Raw genomic sequence first — 15,938 nt, 5'->3', positions numbered from 1 at the left:
CCCCCTCCCCCTCCTCCTCCCCCCTCTCTCTCCCTCTTCTATCTATCTATCTATCTATCTATCTATCTATCTATCTATCTATCTATTTTCCCCTTGTATGTTTAATAATGCCCCCTCCATAAAAAGAAAAAACATTCAACTTGGGAAATCTTTCCCCTCTGTTTCTTTCTAAAACTGTTTAAGAGCATCTTCACTGCGCCATCAGCTGTCATTCCTAGAACTGGACGCATGTACAGAATGGACTTTCAGCTCTGTCAGAGCCAATGGCAGTTGTTCTTATCTTTATTTTTCCTGAAGTCCATGAGGCACGATGTTCAAGACTCAGAATGTAACAGATTTGAGAAACAAAGCCTGAGCATTCTGATTATATCCTGTAACACTCTCCTGGGGATCTGGAACACCATTACATAATGAAACGTGGATGTTTCTGTCACTAAACAACAACAGCAAGTTTGTTATTTAGATTACAGGGACACTAAATAATATCACGTCAGTTTAGTCTTTATCATTTTGTGCTATAATTTTTAAAACTTTTGGATTTCAGAATGACAAATCAAGATTATGACACTGTGAAACCACACTGCCAGCCACTATCTGCTGGGAACACTAGGAAACCGTGGCTCCAAGTGAACTGTAAGAGATTGTGCCAAAAGGGGATCATTAGTCTTACTTTCACACTTGAGAGATAGTGTCCAGTGAGACCACTGCATGAAGTCTATTAAAAAGAGCCAAAGAGCAAATAACTCTAGAAACTTTCTTTGTAATTGCAAAACTTAGAAACAAACAAGATAAACTTGAGTGGATTGATAAACTGTATGTCCAGACAACAGAATAATGTTCAGTGTAAATGAGCTACAAAAGAACATGAAGGAAACTTAAGTAAATGTTTTAAGTGTAAGAAGCCAGCATTGTATGATTGGCATCTTGAAAAAGGCAAAACCTTAGAGACCGTAAAGTCGGTATTGCCAAGGGGAAGGATGAAAGCAGTGGATGTGGGGCAAGTGAAACAACTGTGTATTGTAGAAGTGACCTTTGTTCCCCTGATGTAACTGTCATCTTAGAGGCTCACTGCCTCAGTCTGCTCACCGAGGCCTAGTCCCAGAAGCTTCTAGCCTCCATGCAACCGAACGTAGGCCTAGAGTGTTTTCAGCCTCTGATGCTGCTGAATAAGCTCACCCTTTCTAGCTCTCTCTGAACTCTGGCTAGCTGATTCAACTCATCTGTTCTGACTCAAACTCCTCTCTAAGTTGACTGATCCAATCTGGCTTCTGTCTCAGCCTCTGACTTTTTGTCTGCTTGGCCTCAAACTAACTGGCAATCTGCTCTAATCTGGCTCCTTCTCATTTTCTGGTTTGTTCTGTCTTCCCTGTGTCTAGCTTGGTGTCTCTCTCTCTCTCTCTCTCTCTCTCTCTCTCTCTCTCTCTCTCTCTCTCTCTCACCTGTCTTGGTAAAACTGCCTCCCTGCCTCCTCCCTCTCTCTGCCCTGTTCCCTCTTATGTTGCCTCTTTGCTCTCCGTTCTCATGAGAGTTGGGCATTCTGTCAAATCTTTCTCTGATTCATCACTTTGTCTACCACTCAATTACATATCACTTTCAAACATGGTTGCTTCCTTCTACAAACTAACTTTACCTTCATTGTTTGGGATTAATGATGTGTACTAAGATATGTCTGTATTCCAGCCAGAGGGATTAAAGGTGTATGCTAACAGTGTGTCTCTATTCTAGCCAGAGTAGCCATGTTGTTAGATTAAAATTCCTCTACAGTATATGATTCTATAATGGTGAATATATGTCTTTATAACTACATCTAACCTCATAGAATGAAAACTACCAAGATTAGTTTCTTAGGTAAACTATAGCATTTGGGTGATAGTGCTGTGTGGTGTGTGTGTGTGTGTGTGTGTGTGTGTGTGTGTGTGTGTGTAGTACCAGCTGTTGTACGTGAATGACAACAGATGATATATAGGAATATTCTGTTCAATTGTTGTGTAAAAATGAAACACTCCTTAAAAAGTTAAGCCTATCGAAAAAGATCAGCACTGAAGAGTCTCTGAAGTTGACTCCAATTAATTACTTTCTACTTAATGGCATTGAAAGTTCTATATAATCATGCAAACCCCAACAGACTTTTACCATTTACCGATACTCAGTTTTACAAAGCAAAGTACATTCTTCTTTATAACACCAGCCATGATGCCAGTGTCCTTTAATTTGGAAAATATTGGTCTGTGAATGCAGCTAAGTGGCAAATTATATGCCTAACATTCGAAAGACTATATACAGGTCCAAACCTTAGGACTTAAAAAATGTTTGTTGTGTATGTATGTGTACATCTCCAGTGGTACTTATTTCTCTTTAGTTTACCTGTGCATACACATCATAACAGCATTGTTTCCCATGCTTTGTCCGTGTTGGGAGTGGACGTCTGTACAGTTTGAGACTGACTGGTTTTGGTCTCCTTTAGGTGTCCGAATGTCTACCTTTTCCAATGAAGGTGACAAGAACCACCAACAAAGGAGCATCATTGGCTTCTTACAAGCTGGAAACCAAGCTCTGTCAGCTACTGGGTCTAGTCTAGACAAAACTGACAAAACTGAGTGTGCAAAGCCCTTAGAAAAGAAGAGTTTCTTTGATAAAAAGCGATCAGAAAGAATCTCCAACTGTCAAGACACATCCAGATGTAATACTGCAGATCAGCAAGCTTTACAGATCTCGGAACCATCCCAAGCATTAAAGAAGCTGAGCGAGAGTTTTGAAACATCAGAGAATTCAAATGACTGTCAGACATTTATATGTCCAGTTTGCTTTAGGGAGCAAGAAGGTGTCAGTCTGGAAACCTTTAATGAACATGTAGATGAGTGTCTTGATGGGCCATCCACCAGTGACAACTCAAAAATGCCCTGTTACTCACACGCTTCCTCTGCAGACATTCGTCAGAAGGAAGATGTATACCCCTCTATTCCACTGTGTGAGAAACAGGGGCATGAAAATGGAGAGATCACTTCAGTAGATGATGTAGATCTAACAGGGACGGAAGACAGATCACTGAAAGCAGCAAGTATGGACACTCTAGAGAATAATCGCAGCAAAGAGGAATATCCTGATGTTCCAGACAAGTCTTGTCCTATATCATTGGCAAATGAAACCATCAGTACATCAAGTAGACAAGAATCTGTCCAGCCTTGTACAGATGAGGTAGTAACAGGACAAGCTCTAGTGTGTCCTGTCTGTAACCTAGAACAAGAGACTTCTGATCTTGCCCTCTTCAACATACATGTGGATATTTGCTTAAATAAAGGTATTATCCAAGAACTGAGAAATAGTGAAAGTAATTCAGTTAAACAACCCAAAGAAAGCTCGAGAAGTACTGGTAAGTGTGTAGTCATTAAGAGGAATGTGTTGGGGGAGGAAGGGAGGCAGGCCAGTGGCTAAGAACACTTGAAACTCTTGGGTAGGACCTACATTTGGTCCACAGAATGCATATGGTGGCTCACAACCATATGCTGTAACTCCAGTGCCAGAGAGTTTGGTACCCTTCTTTGGCTTCACATACACACATGCAGTTACATCAGTACACTTAAAATTAAATTTAAAAAATAAGAGGAATGTGATTTTCTAGGGATATGTCTTATTAAAATTACTGAAACTATAAATTTGAAATGTATACTTTTAAAAGGGTGGCTTGTATTTGCTCTCATTTAGGATGATATTAGTTACCTTTACCCTGGCTAGAAATAACTCAAAATGAGTTTTTGAATTGAGGAGAAAATCCAGTTTAGTTTTGATTTATTGTAGAATGAAGTTAAATTTGAAGGATCTGAGTGATCCAATCAAAAAAGAAATTCCCTTAGGGAGTGTCTGCTGGTGTACTGTGACAAATTAGCTTTATTTATAGAGCCAGGAAGCCTTTTACACTTTGTTCTTGGTGATGCTGACTATAGCAAGATTGCAGAAATTAAGTTTAATGCCAGTAGAACTATACGGTTATGAGAAACAATACTGTACAAACTATAACTATATAGTTATAAAGAAACAATACTGTAAAGTTAACTTTGTGGGGCTGGCAGTGTGGCTCTGAGGGTACAGGTGCTTGCAGCCAAGCCTTTCAACCTGAGCTTTGTCTCTGGAACATGCAATGGAAGGAAAGAACTGACTTCTGAAAGTTACTCACTCCATACATGTGCTCACATGTACATATGCACACACACACACACACACACACCCTAGTTTAATTAATGTAACAATATTTTAAAAAATTACTTTGGGATATGTATAATATCTTTGTTAATTTTATAACCTTTGTGAAGCTTTTCCTTCATGGCATTTCTTGACTTTTCTTTCCCCTGCAGACAGACTTCAGAAGGCTTCGGGAAGGACTAAAAGGTAGGGTTGACGTGAGCTTCAGTGAAGAGAGCTTGCCTCCTGCTCTGAGTTTTAGGAGCTCACTTCTGCTTTTTTAAACTAACCAAGTTACATTTTAAAAGCTGTTTTCACAGAATTCTTTTTCTTTTTCTTTTTCTTTTTTTTTTTTTTTTTTGGTTTTTTGAGACAGGGTTTCTCTGTGTAACCCTGGCTGTCCTGGAACTCACTCTGTAGACCAGGCTGGCCTCGAACTCAGAAATCCGCCTGCCTCTGCCTCTGCCTCCCGAGTGCTGGGATTAAAGGCGTGCGCCACCACGCCCAGCCAGAATTCATTTTCATATATTTCCTTCTACATAGCAATTGTTTGTTCTTTCTCATTCCAGGCCAGGACTGAAGACGAAGAGCACAACATCGAAGAAAACAAAGCCCCACAACCCCAGACACACCCTTGATGGATTTTTAAAATGAACTTTGAACATTTTATCAACGTTTATCATTGGAATTACTATTTTCATAGTCAATATATTTATTCTTCCTCATTTTAAATGTATTCCTTTAAGGAAGACAAGTGCAATAATGCCTCCCCCACCTGACCTTTTTAAGTATGTAGACTGAATATTAACTTATTTCTTTTATGTTTTCCTTAATAACCATGAGAATTTCATTCCCAGTATGTATATCTCAGTTGGAAATCAGTCGTGTTAGAGACAGTGTAAGAAGTGAGGTCAGAAAGTGATGTGTTATTTTATAATGAATATAAAATATTTCCAAGGCCTCTGAGCCATGTGGAGCAACCTCACCGTCAGCTCCTCAGTGCTTAGCCACCACCGTGCCATTGATGCTTCGGAACCTACCTGTGTGCATCTATGTGTTCTGTGAGCAGATGTAGTTAGAGTTAGCCATGATGTCCATGAAGAACATTAGCTTAACAGAAAGAACGTGGACATGGCTGTTCCCTTCAGGAAGGTAACACACAGTATTATCTGTGTTCAGAGGACCTGTCCAAACCTGTAATTTGTATTATCATCTTACGAATAAGCACTTGGTTCTCATAAATATTTAGTCTATAATTCAAAATCTTTTTTTTTAACTCAGTACTTTAAATGGCAGTATTTAATTTCTTAACAGTTATATTTGACTACAAATCTGCAGTAAACAAGGTAAGTTGTATAGTTGCCTGGATTTCATTCCTCTCTTTAGGAGAAAATAGACAACTCAGAAGATGAGCCGTGAGAGGTCACCACTTACCGTAGCTACTTCTCTGTCGTCTCTGCTAGTTGTGGGAAAAAGATTTGCAGCAGTTCAGAGGTTGCTGCAGATGTAGTACCACCCACACGTTCTTACCGAAAAGCCTTTCCTGCTCCTGCTTTAAGAACTGGATTCTGCTAGGCTGTGGTGGCGCACACCTTTAGTCCCAGCACTGGGAGGCAGAGGCAGGTGGATCTCTGAATTTGAGGACAACCTTGTCTACAGAGTGAGTTCCAGAAAGAGCAGCCAGGACCACAGAGAGAAACCCTACCTCAAAAAACAAAAAAAAGGAAAAAAAAAAAACCAAATCTCTTTATAGTTTTGCCTTTGCATATTTTAATGCATTTATTATAGACAGAAATATTTGAGGATCCATAGAGCCTACCTTGTATGCCACAGTCGTAACCTGACGTTTAATTGCTAGACTGCTTAAAAATGGACTAAAAGCTTGCTGACATACCAGACCCTTACCTGATATTATACACCACAACAGTTCCAACGCCGTGGTGCTTTGGTTATTGATTGTGATTTACTTATGTAAACTGTTTACAAAATTAAATTCAATGAAACTGATTTAATGTATTCGAAAATAGATATTACTATATTTATTATTTTCTTCCATCTGAAGTTTATTTTCGTTGTTTTCAACATTAAATAATAAATTATTTTCATGTAGATGCTACATTTAATTGACTGTCATATTTAATAATTTAAAATTTTTTCAAATTAAGAATTTTTTCACACATACTGTTACATTATTTTCTTCTCTTGCTCTTTCTCTTCCAACTCCTCCCATGTCCTCTCAATTCCTCTCAAATCTATGACCTCATTTTAAATGTTGCTCTGTGTGTGTGTGTGTGTGTGTGTGTGTGTGTGTGTGTGTGTGTGTGTGTATGGAGCTCATATGTATCTATATTTATTTAGGGCTGACTAAACCGGATGACTCAACCGGGGGCTTGTCCCTGGAAAAGACTGACCAGCCTCCCTCAGCAGGCATTAATGATGTGTTGCTCTTCGTCGAGGAGTCGAGCCTTGTGAGAGTCCCACCCTCTGTGTTGGCATGTTTAACTAGTGGTGACGTTGTGTGGGTCTTGTTTGACTGACTACATTGCTGAGATTCTGTGGGTATAACTTCTTTGTCATATGCAGAAGACATCATCTGAGCAGACATCCCGGTCCTCTGGCTCTTACTGTCTTTTTTTTTTTTTTTTTAATTTATTTATTTTTACTTATATGAGTGCACTGTAGCAGTCTTCAGACACCCCAGAAGAGGGCATCAGATCTCATTTTGGGTGGTTGTGAGCCACCATGTGGTTGCTGTGATTTGAACTCAGGACCTCTAGAAGAGCAGTCAGTGCTCTTAACCCCTGAGCCATCTCTCCAGCCCCTGGCTCTTCCGGTCCTACCACTCCTTCTCCCACAATGTTCACTGAGCCTTAGTTGTAGGAGCTTTGGCATAGATGCCTCAGCTGGAGTCTTCTAGTCCCTTGGCAGTAGGAGAAAACAGAGCTCCTTAGAGGAGTGGCTGCTTCCTTGTCAGACACTCCTAAGCCAGGAAGCCTCATCTTGACCTCTCCAGTCCCCATGCAAGAGCCTCATCTTTCATATTCCTTTGTTTAGGGATTTGAAGTTCTTATTATACAGATCTTTCACTTCCTTAGTTAGAGTCACACCAAGGTATTTTATATTATTTGTGACTATTGTGAAGGGAGTTGTTTCCCTAATTTCTTTCTCGTCCTGTCTGTCCTTCGTGTAGAGGAAGGCCACTGATTACTTTGTGTGTCTTCTCAACTTTGAATTATACCATGCAACCGTCCTCTTCCACAGCCCGTCTGCCACTTGCTTGTTGATAGACTGGCCCCTCTTCACTTCCAGGTCACAGTTCATCCTGGAGGGAAGACTGGGCAGGAAGCCACGGGCAAAGCCCGGTGGCGACTGGAGAGGACACTGTGGTTGACTTGCTCTCTGCTTGCTCCATGTCCAGCTTTCTCTGTGCCCCTGATCTGCCTCTCTGATATTTCATCCTTGTTCTCTCTGTCGGACTCCTCCCACATCCTTTATTATCTCTTTGGTCTAATATAGACAACACATGTTTTAAGCATTTGAAGCATTTTTAGAAAGCATAATGAAACTCAGAAGAGTAAATGACCCATAACCTTAAAGAGTCAAATCGTAGAAGAACATGTTTGGGACACATATCCCTAGTATTAGTAGGGGAAAGATAGTATCTGGAATATTACATTGATTCTTAAGACTCAAGAAGAAAAATAGTTTATATAAGGTGATACAAAAGACTTGAAATAGCATCGCACATACAAGAAAACTTGAATGACCCAGAGCCATGAAAACAGTTATATTAGTCACCGGGACGTGAAACAAAACTACAAAGAGATATTACTACATCCCTCCTGTGTTAGCAAGAAGAAGCAATTCAGTGCTGCTAAGTTTTAAACATGACTTAAACCCTTGTTTTGAGGATACACTTTGGAAAACAATTTGTCCTTTAGTCAGTTTAACATATGAAGTGAATAAAAACTAGAAACAAGAAAAAAATGAAGCTTCTTATGGTCAGGGCTTGCTGACAGTTTCTAAGAGAGAGCTTGTTTTTAGCTCACTTGCCTACTTTTTAAATAGATCTATGTTTTTACAGAGTTCAATAAAGTTCTGTCTGTAAAACTCAGTACTATTCCTGTAAAACCATGATAACCAATTAGGAAATAGAATAAAAATGAATTCTGTTTATCATGGGGGCTCTCAGAAGGAAAAAAAAATGTTCCAGGATTTGGGAACTTCACAGTATTGGAGGTAGATAGCACAAGTGAATAAATGAAATAATCTTATTGATGAACAGGATGAATGACTATATAAAGTTAACCCCTCCACACACACACCACTTATACTTTTATATACAATAAAATTCAAAACACCTTAGAAATTGGTAAATAAAAACAGGCTTTGTGGCACATACCTTTAATCCCAACATTCAGGAGGCAGAGGCAGGAAGATCTCTGAGTTCAAGGCCAGGCTGGTGAGACCCTGTCTCAAGAAGAGATAAGTAGATGCTAAATTTTTTTGTAGCAATCAATAAATAACAATAAAGTATTAATAGTAGTGCTGAGAATGGGAGGGGCATTTTAAATAAGCTAGTGAGAAAAGTATTGACTGTTTAGTAAACGGCTCCTCTGTGCTTAGTAACTCAGAGAGAGAGTTCAATTTGATGGAACCTAACTGCTGGGAGTCCCTGACAACCCTCTGGCTGGTTATTTGTAGAAGAACTAATAGAGCTGAGAAAAGCTACAACCCAGGTTATAGTCTGTAAGAGTGGAAAGATATTTCATCTAAGGTCCCTCTCTTTGAGTTCTGAGAGTCTCTCTCCTCCATGGTCTCCCATGTACTCTGGAGGTTCCCCCGACCTCCTATCTCCCAAGGTTGCCTGTTTCCATTCTTTCTCAGGGCTTCAATCCATTTCCCTCACCCAACACCAGATCAGGTTCCTTTCTCCCCACCACTCCCTCCCATCCCCCCATCCACTTTCTCTTCCAGGTCCCTCCCTCCCTCCCCACTTCTCCCTCCCAGGTGGGACTGAGGCATCCTCACTTGGGCCCTTCAGCTTGTTGACCTTTTTGAATTCTGTGTACTGTATCTTGGGTATTCTGTCTTTTTTTTTTTTTCTCTAATATTCACTTATTAGTGTGTACATACCATTCATGTCCTTCAGGGTCTATGTTACCTCACTCAGGATGATATTTTCTAGTTCCATCCATTTGCCTGCAAAACTCGACAATAGGGAGAGGGAACTTATAGAGCCTACCTCCAGCAGGAAGACGGCTTCAAATGAGGGAGAGAGGGCCCATCCCACAGTCACAACTCGACCCATAATTGTTCCTATCTGAAAGAATTACAAGGATGGAAAAGGAGAGGAGCCTGAGGAAAAGAAGGTCTATCGAGGCTCAAAGTGGGATCCAGCTCAAGGGGAGGTCCCAAGGCCTGACACGATTACTGAGGCTATGGAGCGCTCACAAAAAGGGATCTAGCATGACCGAACTCCAGAAGGCCCAACAAGCAGCTGAAAGAGTCAGATGCAGATATTTGCACCCAACCAATGGACAGAAGCAGCTGACCCCTGTTGTTGAATTAGGGAAGGCCGAAAGAAGCTAAGAAGGTCGATCCTGTAGGAGGACCAGCAGTCTCAATTAATCTGGACCTCTGAGATCTCTCAACCAGGCAGCATACTCCAGCTGATATGAGGCCCCCAACACACACACAATAGAGGACTGCTGGGTCTGTGTTCTTTCAGAGATGATGCACCTAACCCTCAAGAGACTGGAGGCCCCAGGGAGTTTAGAGGTCAGGTGAGGTGTGGGTGAGGAAAACCATGTGGAGGCAGGGTGGGGTGGGGAGGAGGTATGGGATGTGGAACAGTTGGAGGGTAGACTGGGGGGGGGGGTGAGTACAAAATATGGAGTGTCAAAAATTAATTTTTTTTTAAAAGGAAAAAAGCAAAAAGATATAAATAAGCAAAAAGGCTAGACATAACTCAGAAGTAGGATACTTTTCTATAAATGTAAGATCCTAGGTTTGATACATAGCACAGAATGGGGCTAAGGTCAACAGAGTCCCACACTTCCAGGGGAGGCAGATGAGGTATACACAACTCTCCCATAAGTACCGTATGCCAGCATGCAAAATACCACCAACCAAGACACCGAGCCCAACTCTTGCCACCCAGTGTAAGTCTGTGACAGGCATTTCTATCATCCCAACTGACCATAACCTTCCAGAGAGAAACTAGTCCAAGGCCTCCGCCTTCAGAAGTCATGCGTTCAGTATAAGCAAGTTGATAATCTCAGCTATCTCTTCAAGCTAATACAGTGTGGCCCAGTGCTTTGGACATGAAACGTTCTTATCAGGCTTCTAAAGGCCAAGGACTCAGAGGCTGGTTCTTTTGAAGAGAGAGGTCTTTCTTTGCCAAATGCAGGAGTTGAGCAACCTGAATCTGCCAAGGTAACCCTCATAGTTTTCTTGCAAAATAAATGTCCATCAGAACTGTATTTGAATAAAGAATAAAAAGATAAGGATCACTTTAGGCCAACATTTTTTTCTGCCCTTTTTCTTTAAAAAACAAACAAGCAAACAAAAAATAATCTCAACTCTTAACATTTTGAGGGAGTCTGGCCTGTTCATTTGTGGCAAATGGGCCTAGTGATTGCGGTGCCTATACATGAAAGGCAAAGATGTCTTAGAGCGTCCTTCGCATTGTTCTGGAAATTTATGGCTAGACGTCTTGCCTCAGTCTTCTGTGATAGTAGAAGCCTATGAGAAGTCATTTTAAATCCAGGCCCTTCTCACAGAGTGCTTTGGCTTAGAATTTAACATGGGGTTGTAAGAAGCAATCTTCAGGAACCGGAGGTTTCCACACTGACATGGTAAAAGTAATTGTCTTAGGGTTTTACTGCTCCGAACAGACACCATGATCAAGGCAACTCTTATAAGGATAACATTTAATTGGGGCTGGCTTACAGGTTCAGAGGTTCAGTCCATTATCACCAAGGTGGAAGCAGGGGAGCATCCAGGCAGGCATGGTGCAGGAGGAGCTGAGAGTTCTACATCTTCATCTGAAGGCTGCTAGCAGAATACTGACTTCCAAGCAGCTAGGATGAGGGCCTTAAAGCCCATGTCCACGGTGACACACCTACCCCAACAGGGCCACACCTTCTAATAATGCCATCCTCTGGGCTGAGCATATATAAACCATCACAGTTGTGTTGCTGAATTAAAGAAGGAACTCCATGCTAAGAGAATATAGGCAATACCCAATGTAAAGATAAGAGAGATACATCAACACTGAGACACTTCTACTGCTCCCATGTTAAACGCCTTCATTCATCATGGGTTATGTGTCAGCTCATCCACACCCTCCCTTTCTGTCGCTACTGTCAATCCCAATTATGTTATCAAATTCCATCTGTGTTTGTAGAGCCTTCTGGGAAGATCCATTTCTTTCCTTCTGTGAAGCTTACTAGTTGTCTTCATGCTGACTTCCAACTGCTTCCTCAGCTTCCCCTGATGCAAAACAACGTGAGTACCTTTTAAAAGGTCAACCATAAACAGTGTTTTCAAAATACCGTGTTAAGTTGCTTCTTTTGTTGTTGTTGTTTTTTCAAATGCTCTTAACTCTTCAGGTATGAAAGGAATGGTAAAGGAGGGATTAGTGTCGTTCTGTGTTTGGAACCTTCTACGGTGCAAGTATTGCCACCTTGACACAGCTATAGAACCATAACCAGTCAAAATTCCCTGGAACACAATAGCTCTTGAGAAATATTAGACCTGCCTTGTAGAACGTCCCCCATGCACTTCTAATGCTGGCTCACCATCTGATAAACAGAACAACACAGAAACCACAGCAAATAATCCTTCAGGGTCTTCATGAGAACACGATACAATGGATCGCAGAAGCAGGGGCATTCTTTTCCACTTGGTGGGGGAGGGTCAGCAGGTTGTAGAAAACTCATTCTGGTCCCAGAGCAACAGAGCACAAATAGAACGAAAATTCTTCATCTCTAAGGTAGGACTGTCAATAGGCCACTGTTTGGTGGTTAGAGGCTGTAGAGATGTGGGGCTAGCTCTTATTTATCTGTGAATCCCATGTGTGATGGCCTGGCACGGTGTTAATAGTCATTTGTTGATGAGCAGAAGCAAATGCATTGCATTTGGGTGGGGCAATCAAAATTGTTTTAAATCTCATAACATTTTAAGTATTTTTGTGATTTGGGGCTAGGACACATTTATTCATAGCCATTCTTAGCCACATGCAGCCGCCTTGGCCAACCTGTTAGGAGAGAAATTAAACCTTTCAGGACTGAACACTGGCCACTGTTCCCTGGCTGAACTGTGTCCCACGTTTATTTGACAAATAGATTGTAAGCCTGGTGCTACAGTAAGGACTGGAGGTAGAGCAGGGGAAGCCCGAGGAACCCTCTGTCTTTTCGAAGTTTAATGTTAGATACATACGAAACAGTACTGGTTATATCCCGACAAGTACCATCCAGGAAAGGAAAGCAAGAGGAAATAGAGGACAGAGGAAAGTGTTCACAGTATTCTAGAATAGAATGATCAGAGTAGGGTCCTCTGAGGAAGAGACAGTCCACGGGGATGAGGAAGAGGGGCTTCTATGGAGAGAGAACTGGAAACTGAATGCCCTGCAGCAGGAGTTACCAAAGGAGCAACAGGAAGGGGAAGATCCCCACTCCCCAGATGTCCCACTCCCCAGATCCCCACTCCCCACCAGGTGGCTGGAGCATCAAAACAATGAGATAATTCATTTGCAATTTGAAAAAAGAAAACACCACATTAAATGCTTTATAGCTTCCTCTTGTCCAAACTCTAAATCAAGCAATAAAGTATTTACCACGTGAGTTTGGGTGGGGTCTTTTGTCCTTTGCTAGGGGAGGCCTAGCCTCTCTACATTTCTAGAAGACAACGCGTGAGTCTCATGTCAGGTATTTACATTACAATTCATAACAGTAGCGGAATTATAGTTATGAAGTAGCAAAGAAATCATTTTATGATTAGGGGTCACCCCAACATGAGCAACTGTGTTAAGGGGTCGCAGGCAGCATTAGGAGGGCTGAGAATCACTCGTGCAGAGCATAAAATCACAACGCTTCCTATCCTGTTGAGAGCTTTAATAAGGAGAGAGCCCAGTTGGGAGTTTGGAAGCAATTTGTGTGCTGTAACGTATTAGAATAACATGGTTCAGAATTCTGTGGAGTTGGTCTGATTTCCACTCTTAATATATGGACACTCTTTTCCTATACACTCTCATCTGGTATTTGGAGTTTTATTTATATTGTTTTGAACCCCATTTTCCACTCCTATATGATACTTTGCATGTTAGTCCTGCCTTATATTTCTACTAGTATTCATTGACGTATACTTGCTATTGTTTTGATCATAATACCCTACTATAAAGATTAGGCCTTTTTTTTTTTCTTTTTTTAAGTTCTAAATGGAGCTCTGCTAGGGACATTTTGTCATGTTTGGGTTTTCCCTTGATACATCGAAAAACACTGATTTGAAATTAATACTGAAAATTTGGTGCACAGTAATTAGAAAGCAAAGCAAGCTTTAAATGCACATCGATATCATATAAATTTTAAATTCATTGTTAACGTGTATGTGAGTACCACTGAGGCCAGAAGCAGGCTTTGGATGCCCTGAAGCTGGAGTTACAGCTGGGTGTGAGCCACCCTGAGCTGGTGCTAGAATTTAAACTCTAGGCCTCTACAAGAGTGGTAAGTGCTGTTGAGCACTGGGTCATCTTTCCAGCCCTAATATTATATAATTTATATTAAAATGAAACACCTCACCAATTCATAACAGAAAATAAAAGTCATGTTACTTCTTTTATTTGAAGTTTATTTGAAGAGTCAGGATTTGTTGGACCTATTTCTGTATTATTTTAATTTCTAACAGACCTGCCAAGAAAGCTAATAATTTCATGGCTATCAAATGAGAAATTGAGTCTGTCTGTTTTTTGTTTTTTTTTTTTTCAAGGAGGAAATTCTGGAATCCCAGTTAGGAAGTATTTAATATTCAATTTCCAGTAATGAGTATTGATATAAATCAAACCTAGATATTTTTAAACTGTACAAAGAACCGATGGAGCATGAACTGAGCATTTCCGAGGGCTTGTAGATTTCTAGAAACGTTTCCCTTTGTGTAGAGTCAAACCCTAGAGTACCTGGGATGCCACACCTAAAGGCGGACACCGCAAACCAGCCCAAGATAGGGAAGGGCTGGAGAACCGAGGGCCTGTGCCTAGCCACTGGCTCCAAAGAGAACAGGCTCAGTCCTGTGCTCCTGCGGGTTGCATTTGCAGTCCAGCTCCACACCTTAGTGGGGTCCCCACAGCAAGGGTGACCATGAACCGTGAGAGTGCCCAGGGCCACGGAGCGGGGGCTCCGATGCTCCAAGCGGCCAGGGGCCTAAAGGCCAACCTGAGGGATGCAGCCACCAGACCCTGGAGGAGCCTGGCCAGGATACCGAAGCCCGAGGTTCAGGACCCGGAGGCAGCAGCTGCAGAACATGAGGGCTGTGAGTCCTGGGATGAGGTGTGATGGGCGGAGGGTGGGCTCAGGCCAAGAAACTAGAGGAAACACTCACTGAAGCCTGGAAGGATACAGGTGCCTGGCGACCCTCGGGATGTCCTCCAATGCTGCCTCCCTTACTGGCTGGTTTTTAGCTTTGAAGTTCTCGCCACTGAGTGTTGATCCACACCCTATACTGTGGATGGGAGGGTAGTTTTTCCAAGCCGAGGAGGAGATTGTTTAAACAAATGAGTAAGCCCTTGTCCAAATAAAAGAATTCCTTGTGCCTTTGTCTTACATCACGGTTTGTGCGCAGATTTATTTGTGTGACTTCAAGTCACTTAACATTGTTGGGTTTAGGTTTCAAAAGCTTGGGGAATAGATCAGCTATGCCTCGGGAATAATAGCACAAACCGAGTGAGGCTACACTGAGGGAGTCTTCAGGAGCTGAAAATAAAGGGCTCACTTCTCTTAAGGGCACACTATGCTCTCACGTAGGTGAGCTCTTTCCTGAAGCCCTGGCCTTGGCAACTGCATATCGTTTCCTTAATATAATGTGCAGTTAGTTAGCTACTTCCAGAACTATTTTCTAGGGCCCAATACTTTCAAGACATGTTTCAGGAGGATAAGGGGCAGCTCCTTTGTCTGTAGAGCTCGATTTCTATTGTGGAGGAGGCTGATGGATCGGGCCAGGAAGTAAAGTGACCTGGGTGGCACCAGGGCACAGGAGGACTTTAGGTCAGGAGACAGAGCACGTTTGGGCAGGCACTCAGATGAGAGGAAACCACCAGCCATCGGAGGTTTGGGTAGAAACCTAGGCAAGCAGATGCAGACATGGAGTCCCTATGTTTAAAGTGAGGAGGATGCCAAGCCATCGAGGATCGTAGTGAATGAAGCTGAGAGCTGCTGAGATTGGAGAGGGTTAGACTTCAGATGGTGAATGTCTTCTAAGGGTTGAAAGCTCCGCACTAGCTAAAACTAGTGAATCTTTTAGTGGGTGGGGTAAGTGATGTGTTTATAAAAGGATAAAGGAAAAAAGGGGAATATGTCCTATGGAGGTGTGGTGAGGTATGGGGAAAGGGGATGTCTCAGCAGGTCCATGCCAAGGCATCCCTTCTCCCTGAGGGACCAGCCACAGGACGGTATAGTATAGAATAGAGTTTATTCAGGGTATGGGGAGGGGAGTTAAGAGGGCAGTAGAGGCAGAGAAAGGCGGGGGCAGAGTAGAGAAGTAGAGGC

The 15,938-nt window shown here is 42.0% G+C and overlaps 2 protein-coding genes across 4 annotated transcripts in view; both read left to right on the top strand.

Annotated features, from left to right (window-relative positions):
• Positions 1-6,294, top strand: part of Polk (DNA polymerase kappa) — a 59,467-nt gene extending 53,173 nt beyond the window's left edge. For 2 of the 3 annotated variants that reach the window (XM_029543870.1, XM_029543869.1), the window contains exons 13-15: positions 2,465-3,370; positions 4,350-4,383; positions 4,746-5,804. In XM_029543870.1, coding sequence (XP_029399730.1) covers positions 2,465-3,370; positions 4,350-4,383; positions 4,746-4,830 — 1,025 coding nt within the window. In that variant the 3' untranslated portion in view covers positions 4,831-5,804. Of the gene's footprint in view, positions 1-2,464; positions 3,371-4,349; positions 4,384-4,745 lie in introns of all 3 variants that reach the window. The other variant, XM_021208726.1, reaches the window with a different exon arrangement.
• An 8,138-nt stretch (positions 6,295-14,432) lies between these two features.
• Ankdd1b (ankyrin repeat and death domain containing 1B) overlaps positions 14,433-15,938 on the top strand; it is a 57,893-nt gene continuing 56,387 nt past the window's right edge. Inside the window, exon 1 of the mRNA XM_029544134.1 lies at positions 14,433-14,706. Coding sequence (XP_029399994.1) covers positions 14,535-14,706 — 172 coding nt within the window. The 5' untranslated portion in view covers positions 14,433-14,534. The remainder of the gene's footprint in view (positions 14,707-15,938) is intronic.

This window comes from Mus pahari, chromosome 11, assembly GCF_900095145.1.
Source record: "Mus pahari chromosome 11, PAHARI_EIJ_v1.1, whole genome shotgun sequence".
Classification (NCBI taxonomy): Eukaryota; Metazoa; Chordata; class Mammalia; order Rodentia; family Muridae; genus Mus; species Mus pahari.
The sequence above is the reverse complement of the archived record's forward strand: the minus strand, read 5'-3'. Positions and strand labels throughout refer to the sequence as shown.